Source organism: Mobula birostris, chromosome 25 (assembly GCF_030028105.1).
Source record: "Mobula birostris isolate sMobBir1 chromosome 25, sMobBir1.hap1, whole genome shotgun sequence".
NCBI classification, from domain to species: Eukaryota; Metazoa; Chordata; class Chondrichthyes; order Myliobatiformes; family Myliobatidae; genus Mobula; species Mobula birostris.
This window is the reverse complement of record NC_092394.1, coordinates 39,753,445-39,768,927: the sequence shown is the minus strand read 5'-3', so window position 1 is coordinate 39,768,927 and position 15,483 is coordinate 39,753,445. Positions and strand designations below refer to the sequence as shown.

The window sequence follows — 15,483 nt, the reverse complement described above, 5'->3', positions numbered from 1 at the left end:
TTAAGCAGTTGCAATTACCATAGTAACCCTTGCAATGATACTTGGTTATGTGTATTTACACATTGCCCCAAGGAATGGCAATTATGTTAAGATCACTGAGGTTACAGAGAGCTGGCACAGGTTCAAAAGATCTTAATGGAATTATAGAAACATGTGGCAATGAAATGGCATTTGACCATTTGTCCATTCTGGTTGAGAAAGACATCTCTAGTGAAATCTCACTTCTCAAGTCTCAGTTTGTAGCATCATAGTAATAGTCCTAATCAGCTGAGACAAATTGTGGAGTATCTCTCTCAGATTGATTTTCCCTCTAAAATGTATTTCCTTTGTACATCTGGTATATGATGGCATGCAAACCATTATTCTAAGCAACAGGTCCACCAAAGATCAGGGTCAAGCCAGACTTTGTCATTGTTCCAACTCTCTACTCTTTCTTTTTTTGCAGCTCATCTTCAACAAGCTTCCTACTAGAGGGGATGACTAGGAAACTGTTCAACCCACCTTCATTCCAAAGCCAAGTTCAAGGTCATTCTATCCTCAGTCATTGAGCTGCAATGCACTGACAACATTTGCATGTATACATGTCAGAGGCCAGGGTTCCAGACACTGAATCAATCCGCGATATAAATATTACATTTACCACCCTCTAACAACACTGCCCCCCAAAAATAAATGATCATGAAGAAACCTTGGTCGATGTGAACTGCTTCCCAGGTCTCAGAAAGCACCACTTTGCAAAGGGAGACTTTCATGGTTGTTTCCACTGCACCAGCACAGGTTTTGGGTTTCAGAGGAAAAGGGTGATTGAAGCTCCAGTCCTCAAAACCTGGGGCAAAGGTCATACACTACTAGGTAACAGTGATCCCCACTGTCTTGTATGCTTGACAGACATGATCTATCTACAACAGCAACTCGAAGCAGTGGACGGGTACTAACAATGCTGTTTCAGAAAAATCTCTAGGTCCAGAGGCAGAATCAGTTTCCTCTTCCAGGCCAGCAGCTCCAGCTTCTTCTAAATAAAACAAGTGACTTTAAATGAATGGGCTACACCACCAGTTGAAGTTTTGTTACAGAAAGAGATTATCAGAAGAGGAGGAAAAGGACCCTTGAACTTTCTGGAAATCTGATCAATCACCACCTAAAATTGCAGCAGAACATTTTGGCTCCCCAAAATTTCTTCATTGCGGTCATGGAGAAACTCAGCAAAAATGTCCCAAAATATTCCCAAAATATCCCAAAATATCCATGTCCCAAAATATTCACTCACTGAATTTATCGAGCACCTCATGCTTACCTGTGATCTTTTAGACCCCCACCATTAGGGAGGAGGTACTGCAGCATTAGGACAAGGACTGTCAGGATGGGAAAGAGCTTCTTCCCCCAGCCTAAGGGATTACTGAACTCCCTGGCACCACCCACGTCTCATCACGAATGAAGTACCAGTCACATTATACTGTTTACTCTTTGATTTGTGTTGTAAATGCACCTTATGCTAAATGTCAATCTTCTGGAATATATTTTAGTTTTTGTTAATTTATTTGTGGTAATATTACTTCATGTGTGAGTTATATAGACTGTGTTGTGCACCTTGGTCCAGAGGAACCTTGTTTTACTTGGCAGCATGCATGTATATGGTTGAATGACAATAAACTTGAACTTAGGTACCCTGGATCCTGCTTTGGCCTCATCAGAACTTGCAGACCCTGAATAGAAGCAGGTTGTCATCAGTCCTGAGGGACTGCTTAAGAAGCCCTTTTACATACTTTTTCAGTGTAACGAGGCATTCTGCAAATACACCCAAATCCATGCAATGAGTTTGCCTGACTGGAGAGCGAAAATATTTCTTTACTTTCTGAGCTTCAAACTTATTGCTGAAATGGCTCTCTCCTTTCATTCCCTATCTAAGGCCCACAATATTTTAGATACTAATTAAGGTTTCGATTGGCTTCCTCGATTCTAAACAACCCCAGGCTATCAGATATTCCTTCATGGCTGATAATTTTTCCCCCAGTTTATAAATCATGACAGTATTATTTTTGGCCTTAAGTAAATATTTTCAACTGGCAGCAGGGTATTCAAGGAATTAGATGCTTCATGAATTTCCTTAGGGTTCCTCTACTTCTCCACTGCAAAGGCTTGTGGACATAATTATTTTTTTACTAAATACACATTAAATTTGTGGCAATAGAGAAGGAAAAGCCTAGAAGAGATTCACCTGCCTTGTCTACATTACACCCAGAGAGTGTTTTAATTCTCTGCCAGTTTACGAGTAGCAGGAGTCATCTGATAAATTTATATTCAGTCAGTTCCCAACTTTTTCTGACATCCCTATCTCGAGAATTTCTTTGAAGCATTTGAAGAAGCACTCCCAGTTTTGCCATCATTAAACAGCAAAATCTTTCCACAATAACTAACAACCTTGACTTCAAATCTAAGTGGAATATTGTTATGGAGTCATAATGTCATACAGCATGGAAACAAGTGCCTTCAGACCAATTTGTCCTGTTCTCGACAAAAAAAAGCCCTGTGCTCCTTGTGCCTTCATGATCTTCACATCCTAGAATAATCAAACAAAAACTCCAGAAAAGTCAACCACCCACACAGCTTTATCATTCACATCATTTAGACTGTAGACTGTCAGACACTGGAGCAAAATTAGGCCATTCCCTCATGGCTTTATCATTCCTCTCCTCCTCATTCTCCTGTCTGCTCCCCATTAACTTTTGATACCCTTACTAATCAAGAACCTAACACCTGTTTTAAATATACACAATGACTTGGCCTCTACAGCCATCTGTGACAATTCACCACCCTCTGCCCATATGTGGGCTATACCTTCTACCTGGGCTGTTGCCTTCTCCCTATCCCCAGAACTTCCAGCCTTTCCTTTGCATATATTAAACACTTTGTTCCATATACATCTGAGGTCAGTCAGCAGCGTAACCACATTCCTAATCAAATGTTGAAACTTTGTTTTTTTTCCCGAAGAGTTAATTAACATGCCATCAGCTGATTGCACAAAGGCTGAGCTTTGTATCCAATACATGGTGGGGGAGGGAGTGTTTTTTAAGATTATTTATTAAGGTTTTTGAATAGATTCCCAAAAGTGTTTTCTGAAGTTCAGCTTTGCTTCAGTGTGACATGTTAGTCTTAGCATTTTAACGCTTAGTTTTGGTCAGCATTGGTATAATGGTAACCAGCGGAAAGTTTGCATTAACATCTGCCTCCTATTCCTTCAATGGCGAGGTAACCAAATTAAGAATACGATTTGAGAAGCAATGAGCTATGGTTGAGATCAAACCATGGTTCCAGATTTGATAATTGGAGACACTGAAATATGGGACATCAAGGAAATAATTGTTAAACTATCCAAATGACTCTTAGGTATTTCCAATATATGTGAAGGCTATTTATCTCTTCGAAGTTAGCTTGATGACAGCAACAGGTGTCAGAAACTTGTACATGGGATGCACTCTCCTAGCAAAAATACTGCAATCCAGTTCAACCATCAGACTCCTGAACCAGTGTGGACAAAAAAAATTTAAGAAAAGGCATCTGTTAGTCTTGCGAGACCATGGATCTGTGCCCGGAAAGTCTTCACTCTCCAGGGCGCAGGCCTGGGCAAGGTTGTATGGAAGACCAGCAGTTGCCCATGCTGCAAGTCTCCCCTCTCCACAACACCGATGTTGTCCAAGGGAAGGGCATTAGTACCCATACAGCTTGGCACCGGTGTCATCGCAGAGCAATCTGTGGTTAAGTGCCTTGCTCAAGGACACAACACGTGTTGCCTCGGCTAGGGCTTGAACTCACGACCTTCAGGTTGCTAGTCCAATGCCTTAACCACTTGGCCACGTGCCCACACTAGTGTGGATAACTTCAGTCACTTCAACGCTGAACTGATTCCACAACTGAACCACTTTCAACGACTCTACAAATCATGTTCTCGGTATTATTTATTTGCTATTTATTCTTTTTTTTGTATTTGCACTGTTTGTTTTCTTTTCCATGTTGGTTATCAGTCTTTGTGTGTAGTTTTTCATTGATTCTACTGTATTTTTTTTATGAAAATGAATCTCAGGGCAGGATATGGTGACACGTGTACTTTGATAATAAATGTATTTTGAACTTTTGATCTTTGAATGGCACCCATAATAAACCATCGTGGATGCAATACTGCTCCCAGAGAAGCTTCTTCCTTCCAAAATCTCAGCATCTTCCTTTCTATCCAATACTAAATTCAATTTATTTGTTCCATGATGCTTAACCATTCTTAACAGCCTCATACTAGTAAGGAACTCCTGAAAATCTAAATATATTATATTTCCCTATCAATTTGGTTCAGTAATTCCCTCCTCAGAGAATTCCAGAGGATTAATGGGTTGGAACCCAGTAATTTTAAATTCATGCTGACTGCTGCGTTAGCCTCTGCACTCTTTAGTTTAGCATCCTGTGAAGCAAATCCAATACTTGTAAATTAAATGTTATGTTATCCATCCTGAAAGCTTGAAATTTATCTTTCTGAACAGTAGCTAGCCTTAGCTGTTGGCATGCTTGTGGCTGAGTCAGAAAACTACTGGTTAAACCCAGGCCTTCAACAAACATTCTAAAGTTCTAAGTAAATTTTATTAGCAGAGTACATATCTGTCACCACATACAGCCCTGAGGTTCTTTATCCCTCGGGAACTCAGCAAATCTATAGAATAATAACTACAAAAGGATCAATGAAAGAGCAAGTAGAGCATAGAAAACAACAAACTGTGTAAATGCAAATATAAATAAATAGCAATAAGTAATGACAACATGAAATAACACGATAAAGCGTCCCGGTACGAGAGGGCATGACTTAAGGATTGAAGGGCGCCCATTCAGAGCAGAGATGCGAAGACATTTTTTCAGCCAGAGGTTGGTGAATCTGTGGAATTTGTTGCCACGGGCGGCAGTGGAGGCCAAGTCATTGGGTGTATTTAAGGCAGAGATTGATAGGTGAGAAGGCGGGGGAGTGGGACTAAATGGGAGATTGGATCAGCTCATGATAAAATGGCAGAGCAGACTCAATGGGCCGAATGGCCAACTTCTGCTCCTTTGTCTTATGGTCTTAAAGTGAGACCGATTGTGGGAACATCTCAATAGATGAGTGTAGTTCTCCTCTTTTGTTCAAGAGCCTGATGGTTGAGGGGCAGTAACTGTTCATGAACTGTTCTATCTTATGACTTCTATGTAAAGATAAGACATCTTAGCTAGGCATAAAGTATTCCATGAAGGTGAGTGGTAGTGTTCTCAGCAAATGACAAACAAAATCTGATTGCTTATACGCTGCTTGAGTAAGTCCAGTTTGTGTAGATTAGCTGGCACAATTGAACGTGATTCAGAAGGGTTGGGGGAGCAATCCTGAAACAACCTACACTCAAGGATGAGGAATTTTAATACATTGTTATCTTGTTTCCTGGGATTCCCTAGCCCTTTAATCAAGCGGTAAGGTCATTTACTAATCTATGTCTGCTAATGGAGAAGTATCACCGAGAGTTAATTCCATTCAATTTCCAGCAGGACTCAATCCATTGGACTGCTCAAAGTCAGAAACCTTACTGCAAGTCCTAGTAGGAATAACTTTGAGTTCAAGACTGAAGCAGGACACGTCCAAACCCTAATATCTGTATACTTTATTCTTACACCTACTGGTATGGAGCCAAGAAGCAGCCAGATAAATGTAATTGCTCAAATTATTAATTCCATATAGAAGCTAATACAAGTTTGAAACTGGCTGTGAACTTAATGAGTGGCTTAATTTTATTGACATTTGCATTAACTTTTAAATCATGTGTTACATTTCTCAAAGCAATCTAGTGTTTTACTAACCTGGCCCATCTCTTTAACAGAGCTGATCTCAATATGCAGTAAATGCAGGTCAAGTGCTGCCTCTTGTAATTTGTTGAAATCATTCACAAGGGAAATTGTAACTGCTTATAACTTGCATGTCAGTGACTTGATTTCTATTTTTTTCAATATGGTTTTAAATCCATGACAGTGACATTTACATACGGCACACATCTCAGCTACTAGATTGTGGATCATTATAGGTCAGGCAGCAGGGTTATTTGCTGGACAACTAATTGTCAATTAGGAGTTGCATACTCAGTTCCAGCATTAACAATGAACAGGAATTGCCAAAAGCAGGTGGAACAGCAGACTTAAAGAAAAGAGATTTATGCCAAATTGTTCAAAGTCTGCTTGTTTACATGTACACTTCTTGCTCTTTTCATGCATGAGACACATGCAGATAAAAAAATAACCCTGAGGAATTAATGTAACCTATTTCCTTTCAGACACATAGCACCAAATGAACACTAGCGTAGTAATTACAAAGGGGGGGGGAGTTTTATGAGGGGGAACCTATTCACTCAGAGGGTGGTGAGGGTGTGGAACCAGCTGTCAGCATAAGCAGTGGACACAGGGCCGATTTCAACATTTAAGCGAAATTTGGATAGGTATATGGATGAAGGGGGTATGGAAGGCTATGCTCTGGGTGCAGGCCAATCGGACTAGGCAGATTAAAGGTTCAGCACAGACTAGATGGGCTGAAGGGCCTGTTTCTGTGCTGTCATGTTCAATGATTCTATTTACTCCCACACTTGCAGGCCATTTTCACGTCAGATCGGTTACCTCCAAGATAAGTCCTATTGACTTCTACTTGAGGGGAAATTCCCACCATTGAATTAATTGCCAGAGACTGCATTCAAGAGCTGTGTTTAACCTTTCTTATGATCACCAGAGGCAGATATTTCAGGAGATGATGCCTTGTTTCATTTAGGATCATGTCTGAGAGTTCTCATCTCAGCCTCATCGGCCGTTATCCAGAACAGCTCCAGATCCAGTCAGAACTGAGCTGTAGCAAAGCAATACTGACCCAATTGGATCGAAGTGAGGCCATCCAGTTTCTCACCCACGTTTATCTTTCATGCAAGGAAACTCGTACCTGTGAGCAAGACAGGTCAGACCGACCTTCATTTTCAGGCTACTCATTCCACTGGCTACATCACAAAGCAGATAATTAACACAATTCTTCAAGTCTCCCAGATGCTCAATAACATTCATGGATTGTACAACCCAGACCAGTCTGTGCCTCCTCATGGAAGGTGGATACATTTCCAGAGAATGATCCTCTGGAACTAAAACTAGAAAATCCACCACTATAAAGGGGGAGTTTGAAATATTCCTTCATGACAAATTCTACAATTAACCACTTACGAAGAGACATTGTTCATTTAATCAGATGGCGTCAGTCCTTTGAACAACTATTGCTAAATACCGCATCAGGATTCTACCTCTTATCTTGCAAACACACTCAGGAGCAATCTGAGATCCCAAAATGAAAATCCATTTCTCCCCCACTGACTCTTACTCAAAGACTGTCTTCCAGCTAATTGCTTTTTCCTTCCTTACCCGACAAGGTACGTTAGATGCGGGTTTTGCCTGTAGTGTGTTATTCTGTTGTTCCCCCATCTGCAATGACTTGCATAGAACAATATTTGGAAGGCCTGCGCACGCTCCTATCGGTAGGGCGGTTGCTTCTGCACGGGGTACTCCCTCTGAATCTTAAATGGCCGAGGGGTCCAGAAAGGAATCTGGCCGAACAAACGCAGGCCTGAGCGAACTGCCTGGGGTACGAGGGGAGCGCCAGGCTGTGAGGCTGCAGGCTGGTGGTCACGCGGGCTGAGCGGAGGCAGGTTCTTGCTCTGAGGAACAGGCGAAGATGCAGGGAATGGACTCGTGGTCTCCGAGGTCAGAACGATGGCAGGCTTGAAGCCCTGACGCTGATGTAGCACGTGGCGCACAGGTCCATTTCTCAGGTTAGCGGCGGCGTTTTGGGAGGCTGTTCGCTGCTCTACCCTCTGCTGCACTAACCGCTGCTGGCTCCGTTTGTCCTTTTTAATTAGCTCCTGCAGCTTCTCCACCTGAGTTTTCCTCACGTGGCAAAGTTTTCTCGTCCTGTGGAACCTCTGCAGGAAGCTCTCCAGTGACATCTTATCAGCCAAGAATGTGTCGGTGATTTCCTATAAAGAAAAAAAATGATCTCATTATAAACTCTGAACCTGGAGCAAGGTAGACCCCAAAACACACTATGATCAGAAGAAAAGTCCCTGAAAGCTCTCCCCCAAGTCTGATCGAGATCTGGTGGCCAAAGAGGGTTTAGGCTTCTCCACTGAGGTTGGGAAGGTCTACAATTAGAGATCATGGGTTAAGGGTGAAAGATGAAATGTTTAAGAGGAACATGAGGGGAAACTTCTTCACTCAGAAGGCCGCCAGAGTGTGGAACAAGCTGCCAGCTCAAGTGGTGCATGTGAGCTCGATTTCAACTTTTAAGAGAAGCTTGGATAGGTACATACTTGGCAGGGCTGTGGTCCCAGTGCAGGTCAATGGGAGTAGGCAGTTTAAATGGTTCGGCATGGACGAGATGGGCCAAAGGGCCTGTTTCGGTGCTGTACTTTTCTTTGACTCTAGGTCCTAATACTGTGCCAGAGTTTTGCAGTGCAACAGGGTATCACAGGATTCAACAGATGCCTCAGCAATCTCCTCTGAATACATGCCAATAAAAGATCAGGATCATCAGTGAGAAGCGAATAAGCTCAGTACATGGGCTATCATCAGGTCAAAATGTAACAGCCAAGTCAAGTGCACTGTTAGGGCTGCTTATGATGCCGCTGTGCTTTCTGGCATTGAAATACATTTCCACACATTGCCACAGCGGTACGGTCAGAGTGCAGCCGTGCTGTGCATGACAATAAGTAAATCAAGTGCTGTTAATTGGTTTACTCTCTGGTGAATATACCTCTTGCTTCACTGGATCTGCACACCATTGGCAAGTGCATATTTCATTGCCTCTCCCCCCCTCCCCCCCCCCCGCCCTGTGTGACAAGACCACATCATTAGGTCTGGAGGCAAATAGAGTTGGAGACGGACAATTATGGCAGATTTCCTTCTCTGAAGGGCACGGGTAAACCAAGTAAGCTTTTACAATGGGAGCTTTTGGTTACTGTTACTGAAGCTAGCTTTTTTTTTAATTCCAAATTTAATTTATTAACCGATGCTAACTTTTTCATTCCAAGTTTGAATTGTGCAGATTCCAAGGTGAGATTTAAGCAGATCATCTATTGAGGCTTCTGCATTGCTAGTCTGGGAACACAATGAGGTTACCATTTCTCTCCGTACTGTCCGTATGCATTTCAGATTTATTAGTGGATATAGTAACACTTAAGGCTTTTTTTTTATGTTTATCTAGTTCCTTTTCAAAAGTCACAAGAGAATCTGCACTATATTTAAAAAATGCTTCCTTGTACCTTGGAACTTTTAAAACTTAACTCTTGGCCTTTGACCCCTCGGCTAGAAGAATAATTTTTCTCCATTTATCACATGTAAGTTTTTGTACAGCAAATTTCCTCTCAGCTTCTGTGCTCAGGGGAAACAATACAAGATACATCATCCCTGAAGTACCTCATTTTAGCAAATCTTTTCTTAGCTTCTCTAAGGCCTGAAATGAAAAGAGTGTCTGATCAATATTTAAAGAGGTTCAACCAAATCTGTTTCATTGTCTCTGCTTCTGTTTGTGAAGCCCAGGATTCCACAAGCTTTCTAAAACTACCCTGCAACATTCAGTGACTTAGACTAGTATACACCCACAGTTCCTGTACTGTTTTATTATAATTGGACCACCCAGTCTACATTACAACACCCCGTTCTTCCTGCTGAAATGTTTCCGCATTCATATCTGCATAATATTTGCCACAGTCTGCAAGACAGTTCTCCCACTTTGCACACAACCCCCTCGTTCAGGGGTTCCCAACCTGGGATCCACGGACCCCTTGCTTAATGGTATTGGTCCTTGGCATAAAAAAGGTTGGGGACCCCTGCATTAGAGTGTCATTGAGGAGCACAGTGCACGTATGCCGTCCAAGTCCAGTCACTACCAGATGGTCAGGCCAGTTTCAGTCATGTGCTTGTGCAATCCAACTGAATGGCTTGCTAAACCATTACAGGTACCAATTAGGAGTCAACTGGATTGATTAGGCAGATGGGGAGAAAACAAAGGATTTCCCTTAAGGAACTCCTTTAACAACGGTACCTGCCCCAAAATGGCATTTGAACCCTGCAGTAAGTATTCCGAGCTGCCTGGTAGTTTACTGGAACGTTCTGCAGCATTTGCATCCTTTCAGGCAGCAACTCATGATGCATTCAAGCAAGCTGGGGGAGGGGAAAGCATTTCCTGTGTAAAACACGGTGCAAGAAATAAACTGAGCTTCACGGCCTTGTTCAGAAACGCTCTGCAGTCGAGTGAGGCAACGTGTGGCTTCTGCTGCAGAACAGCAACCAGAGACAGAGTGGACCACAACTTCCTGAGGTAGTGAAGCACTGTCTCTATCTCCTCAAGGCTTTCTGTAATGACATACTGCTAGCTCACAAAAAAAAACTTTTCGAGAATATGCTGCAAGAAAATTGAAAACATATATAGCGGAGATTTACTCATTCAGTTCATTGGACTTCAATTTTCTTCTTCGGTGCTGAGCTTCATCCACTAGATCTTCAACAGGTGGGGATATGGACAATATTTTCTAGGCTTCCTCATGTATCAGGGAACTGCTTCTTTGTACATGAAATGGCTGCCATTTGCAGAGGAGTGATCTCTTGCTTCCAGCTAGACTTCTCAGAACGTAGGCATCGGTAAATCAAAGGGAGGGTGGGAGAAGAGAGTAATGAACGTAAAAGCCAGATGTGGATTATCAGCATTCCAACACTGCGCTGCACTGCATTAATCGGGCACACGTCAAAGAGGAAGGTGGCCTCCTCTTCTGCCAAATGAGGCCATCCTCAGGGTGGAGGAGCAACACCTTATATTCCGTCTGGGTAGCATCCAACCTGATGGCATAAGTATCGATTTCTCCTTCCAGTAAACAAATTCCCACTACCCACTCTGACCTTTTCCTTCTCACCTGCGTCCCCTCCTCCCATGGTTCACTCCTCTCCCATCAGATTCCTTCTTCTCCAGCCCTTGACCTTTCCCATCCACCTGGCTTCACCCATCAACTTCCAGCTGGCCTCCTTCCCTCCCCCCCACCCCACCTTTTTATTCTGGTGTCTTTGCCCTTCCCTCTCAATCCCAAAGAAGGGCCTCAGCCTGAAACGTCAACTGTTTATTCATTTCCATAGGTGCTGCCTGACCTGCTGAGTTCCTCCAGCATTTTGTACTTGTATTGTTTTGGATTTCCAGCATCTACAGACTTTCTTGTGTTTGCTTTGCATGTCAACTTTGCATATCACGGCTGCATTGACTTTAACCAAGTAATGTTTCCAAAAGGGCATTAAAATATGAAAATGCCCATGGTTTATTTGTTACACTAAAACTATTTACATGCTGAGAAGTTAAGCTCGGAGGCTGATTGCCAGTGACATTTTTACATTGTTGAGAAGCAGGCATATGACATGACTATCCTGTCCGTTAAAGATCAGTGTATGGACACAGCGGACAAAACTCTATCCACCACGAAGGATCCTCACTATACAGAACATGCCCTCTTCTCGTTGTTGCCATCAGGGACGAGATATAGGAGCTTGAAGACCCATAGTCCAACAATTAAGTAAAATCTTTCTCCCCTCTGCCATCAGATTTCTGAACCATCCATGAACACAACCTCATTATTCTTTTTATTTCTGTACTATCTGTTTAATTTTGCAATTAATAATATTTTTATATCTTTGCACTTCCCCTACTGCTGCAAAACAACTTCCACATCATATAAGACAGTGATAATAAATCTGATTCTTATTCATTATAAGATGTTCGAAAATTCCTCATGACGTTTAAAAAATTTCAAATTATGGGCCTCATGAATTTTAAACAAGCTTCAAATTTGCTTCTTGAACTTTCACACCACGCAAGTAATTATTCAGCTTGCTGGATCTTTAAGGATTTCTGTTTTCCTAAGTGAGAGAGGCCAAGGCAAATACAACCACGTGGCCTAGTACAGGGTTAATGGAAACTCGGGACTGCACAATGAAGGGTCTCCATCCGAAACACTAACTGTTTATTTCCCTCTGTAGATGATGCCTGACCCATTGAGTTCCTGCAGTATTGTGTGTGTTGCTCTAGACCTCCAGCATCTGCAGTCTCTAACTTTGTGTGACTGACTGGCAGCAATATTAAATTCTAATTAGTATACTGAAAATGGAAAATAACTGTGCTTTCCTGTGGGGTAAGAGGCATTATGCCATCGAAAGATGCTAGGTCTACAGCCTTCGCACTGGATTTGAAGGAGAATCTCAATATAGGCAAAAGTTAGAGAAGTGGGTGGCTTTATGAAGAGAGCCGCAAGGTATGTGACTTGATGGCATAGTCGACAGAGGGGTTAAGAGAGGGAGATGCACACAATATCCAAAGACTGGACAACTTGAGAAGGGGATTGGATTGTAGGGTTGGAGTATGTGACGGAGACAGGGGAATTAGAGAAGGGTACAGTTGACAGCCTCGTGAAATTATGGAAAACCAGTTGGATGGTGGATGGAATGGAGCGATAGGGCTGCCTGGTATCTATTACATATGGAGGGACACCTGTAGATGATTTCAGTTCGGAAAGGTATATAGATAACGAAGAGAAGGTGTACAGTAACTTCTTCCAACAGACTGCAGCCAAACCCTCTGGAATCCTGCACACGGAGTTGTGGAGGCTAGGTCACTGGGTCAAAGAGGAGGTAAATAAATCTTTGAGGGGCTGAAGCATGAGGAATTGAGGACTATTGATAACTGACACAGAGGGAAGTTGAGGCCTGGGACAGATCAGCCACGATCATATTGAATGATGGGGGCAGGCTTGAGGGACCATCTGGCCTATTTATGTGCTTGCCCAACGTTTTAATTCAATTTTCAGTTTAGAAACCAAAGAATAACAATATTAAGTAATAAAATTGTGTCATGTCTGGAATACTGTATTAATATAACACAAATGATAAGTAATCTAAACAGATAGTTGAACTTAATGTTACACAATTATAGAACCTGGGTACTTTCTCTCCCCATATAGATTGTTAGTTTATCAGGTTGGTTTAATTTGTTTCTGATTTTTTTATTGATTGACTTTTAAAATCCCCTTTCAATTTGTTATGTTTTCCTTTAATTCTGCTTTGCCCTGCCCTTGCAATGTTAAAGAAATATCGCCAACGATGCTAATATTGCTGGGCATTCACCAGACACCTGCTCCTACAAACTGCTGCAGGATCTCAAGCGTCAGGCCGTGTCTATGGTGGAAAATGGACAGTCGAGGTTTTGGGTCAAGGCCTTGTACTGTCCAATCCTGATGAAAGGTTTCAAATCCAAAAAGCACAATTTGAAGGAGAGACTTCCTCCAATGAACCAGACAGTATCTTTCCCTAAACACAAAAAAAACCCAATGAAAAAAATTAACTGCTTGTATGAATCACCTGTGTGTGAAAACAGCTCCTGCGTTCATGTACATCATAACATAAAGACAGCACCAAGTTACAATTAAGTGTCCCACAGTGCAAATCCTTCCCCATTAACCACATGTTTATGTCCTTGCCAAATGGGTTAAGCACAAGCGACATCCTTGTTTGCTGTCTCACATCCATTCACCACGTTTAATTATTTTGGAGTGGATTTGGATACTGTTCCATTTGTCCTGCTTTTGTATACAAACATCGACGGAAAATTTCCCTCCACAGAAGATGCCTGACCCATCCAGCTCTCACAGCAGCTCTTTTTTGCTCCATATTCCAGCATCTGCAGTCTCTCGCGTCTCCGCCTGCTTCTAATGGACTGTGTTGTTCAGGAAACACCAACCAAGTTCCGCCCAAACAAAGAAATAACTTGGGAAAACATCAAGTACTAATATTCCAATTAAATCCAGGCATTAACAAGTGTGGATGGGGATAAATTTAAAAAGCCCACTGTGCCCATGCTGAATATCAAGCAGCCACATACACTGATCCCGTTTTATATTCTTATGAATTCTTCCCAGAGAGCAATTCAGAGTGGCCTCTTAACTTACTAGCCCACACATCCTTGGGATGTGAGAAGAAATCAAGGTTTCTGCAGCACACCCATGTGTTTTGAAGGAGAACGTGTAAACCTTAGGCAGCATCAGGGGTGAGGATCGAATCTGGGTCACTGAAGTGGTGAGGCAGCAGTTTTACTAGCTATGCCACTGTGCAACCTCTACAGATCTGTCTCTAAACAAAGGGTCTTATCTTAACCACCTGACAGGCAGATTGAAGACTCGGTTGTATTTTTTTAAGGTTGCATCCTACCCTAGCCAGATCTTCTAACAGACACTGGAGTATATTTAGCATTTTCATTGATAAAGTACAGTAAGCATTCTGCGCACTACGTTGAAGTATTAACCTAACTAATGTACAAGTCTTGGTGCCCTTACAATCTTCCTACTTCCGATGCAAAAAAAATGCACCATTCAGGTTGATAAATGTTGGTGTTATTTGTACAATTAAGCAGGTTTTAGAAATTCTTAAGCACAATATGAAGGAGAGATTTCATTCAGTAAAGCAAGCAATATCTTTCCCTAAACAAGAAAAAAAAGTTGAAACAAAATTAACTGGCTGCTTGTATGGATGGATCACTTGTGTGTGAAAACAGCTCCCGTGTTCATGTACATCATAACATAAAGAGAGCACCAAGTTACAATAAAGTGTTCCACAGTGCAAATCCTTCCCCATTAACCATATGTTTATGTCCTTGCCAAATGGATGAGGCAGAAGCCACATCCTTGTGTGTCCGCTCATATCCATTCACCACGTTTAATTATTTTGGAGTGGATTTGGATATTGTTCCCTTTGTACAGCTCTGTATATAAATATTCAGTGTGCTCTCTCACCCAGGGCAGGTGAGAATTCTGATAACCACACATACCATCTGTTCTAAATCCTCTTGGGATTCTGAGATAACCCAGCATTGCTAATTCCTTTGAGCAGATTGCCTGTGTTTTAAATTTTAATGCACTCGGAACAACGCAAATTCAGTTTTCCAGATTTTTGATCTCTTTTTGACTTGATTTTTCTCGTCCGGCTTTTGTGCAGGATCCACGATAAGATTGAAGGCTGGTCTGGTATGAGCTGTGGTATAATCATTTGGACTTCAAATGGTAATTAATAATCACAAACAGGCAATGAAGACAACTCAGGGAGAAAATGATGGTTTTGGCACCCATTTGAAATGTATGCACAGAACTTCTAATCAGCTTTTACAGGTTCAGAATTAGCTGAAGAAAGAGTGACAAAGTTAAGTCTATTATTTCTGATAGGACTGCACTGGTAATAAATTAAGGCATAATGCAGCCCAATTCTGATAAAAATGAATTTCCATTGGTTTGATTGGACCCATCAAATAAAATAAAGAAACTAATGTTCCTTTTAATGCATTATAATCTAAAGATCAAGGGATGTACTAAAATATAAAGGCTTTGAGGT

The 15,483-nt window shown here is 41.8% G+C and overlaps 1 protein-coding gene across 1 annotated transcript in view; it reads right to left on the bottom strand.

The window, feature by feature from the left end:
- Nucleotides 1-1,036: 1,036 nt before the first annotated feature.
- The window catches only part of vps37d (VPS37D subunit of ESCRT-I), a 56,687-nt gene continuing 42,240 nt past the window's right edge, over nucleotides 1,037-15,483 (bottom strand). The window contains exon 4 of the mRNA XM_072243509.1: nucleotides 1,037-8,051. Coding sequence (XP_072099610.1) covers nucleotides 7,548-8,051 — 504 coding nt within the window. The 3' untranslated portion in view covers nucleotides 1,037-7,547. The remainder of the gene's footprint in view (nucleotides 8,052-15,483) is intronic.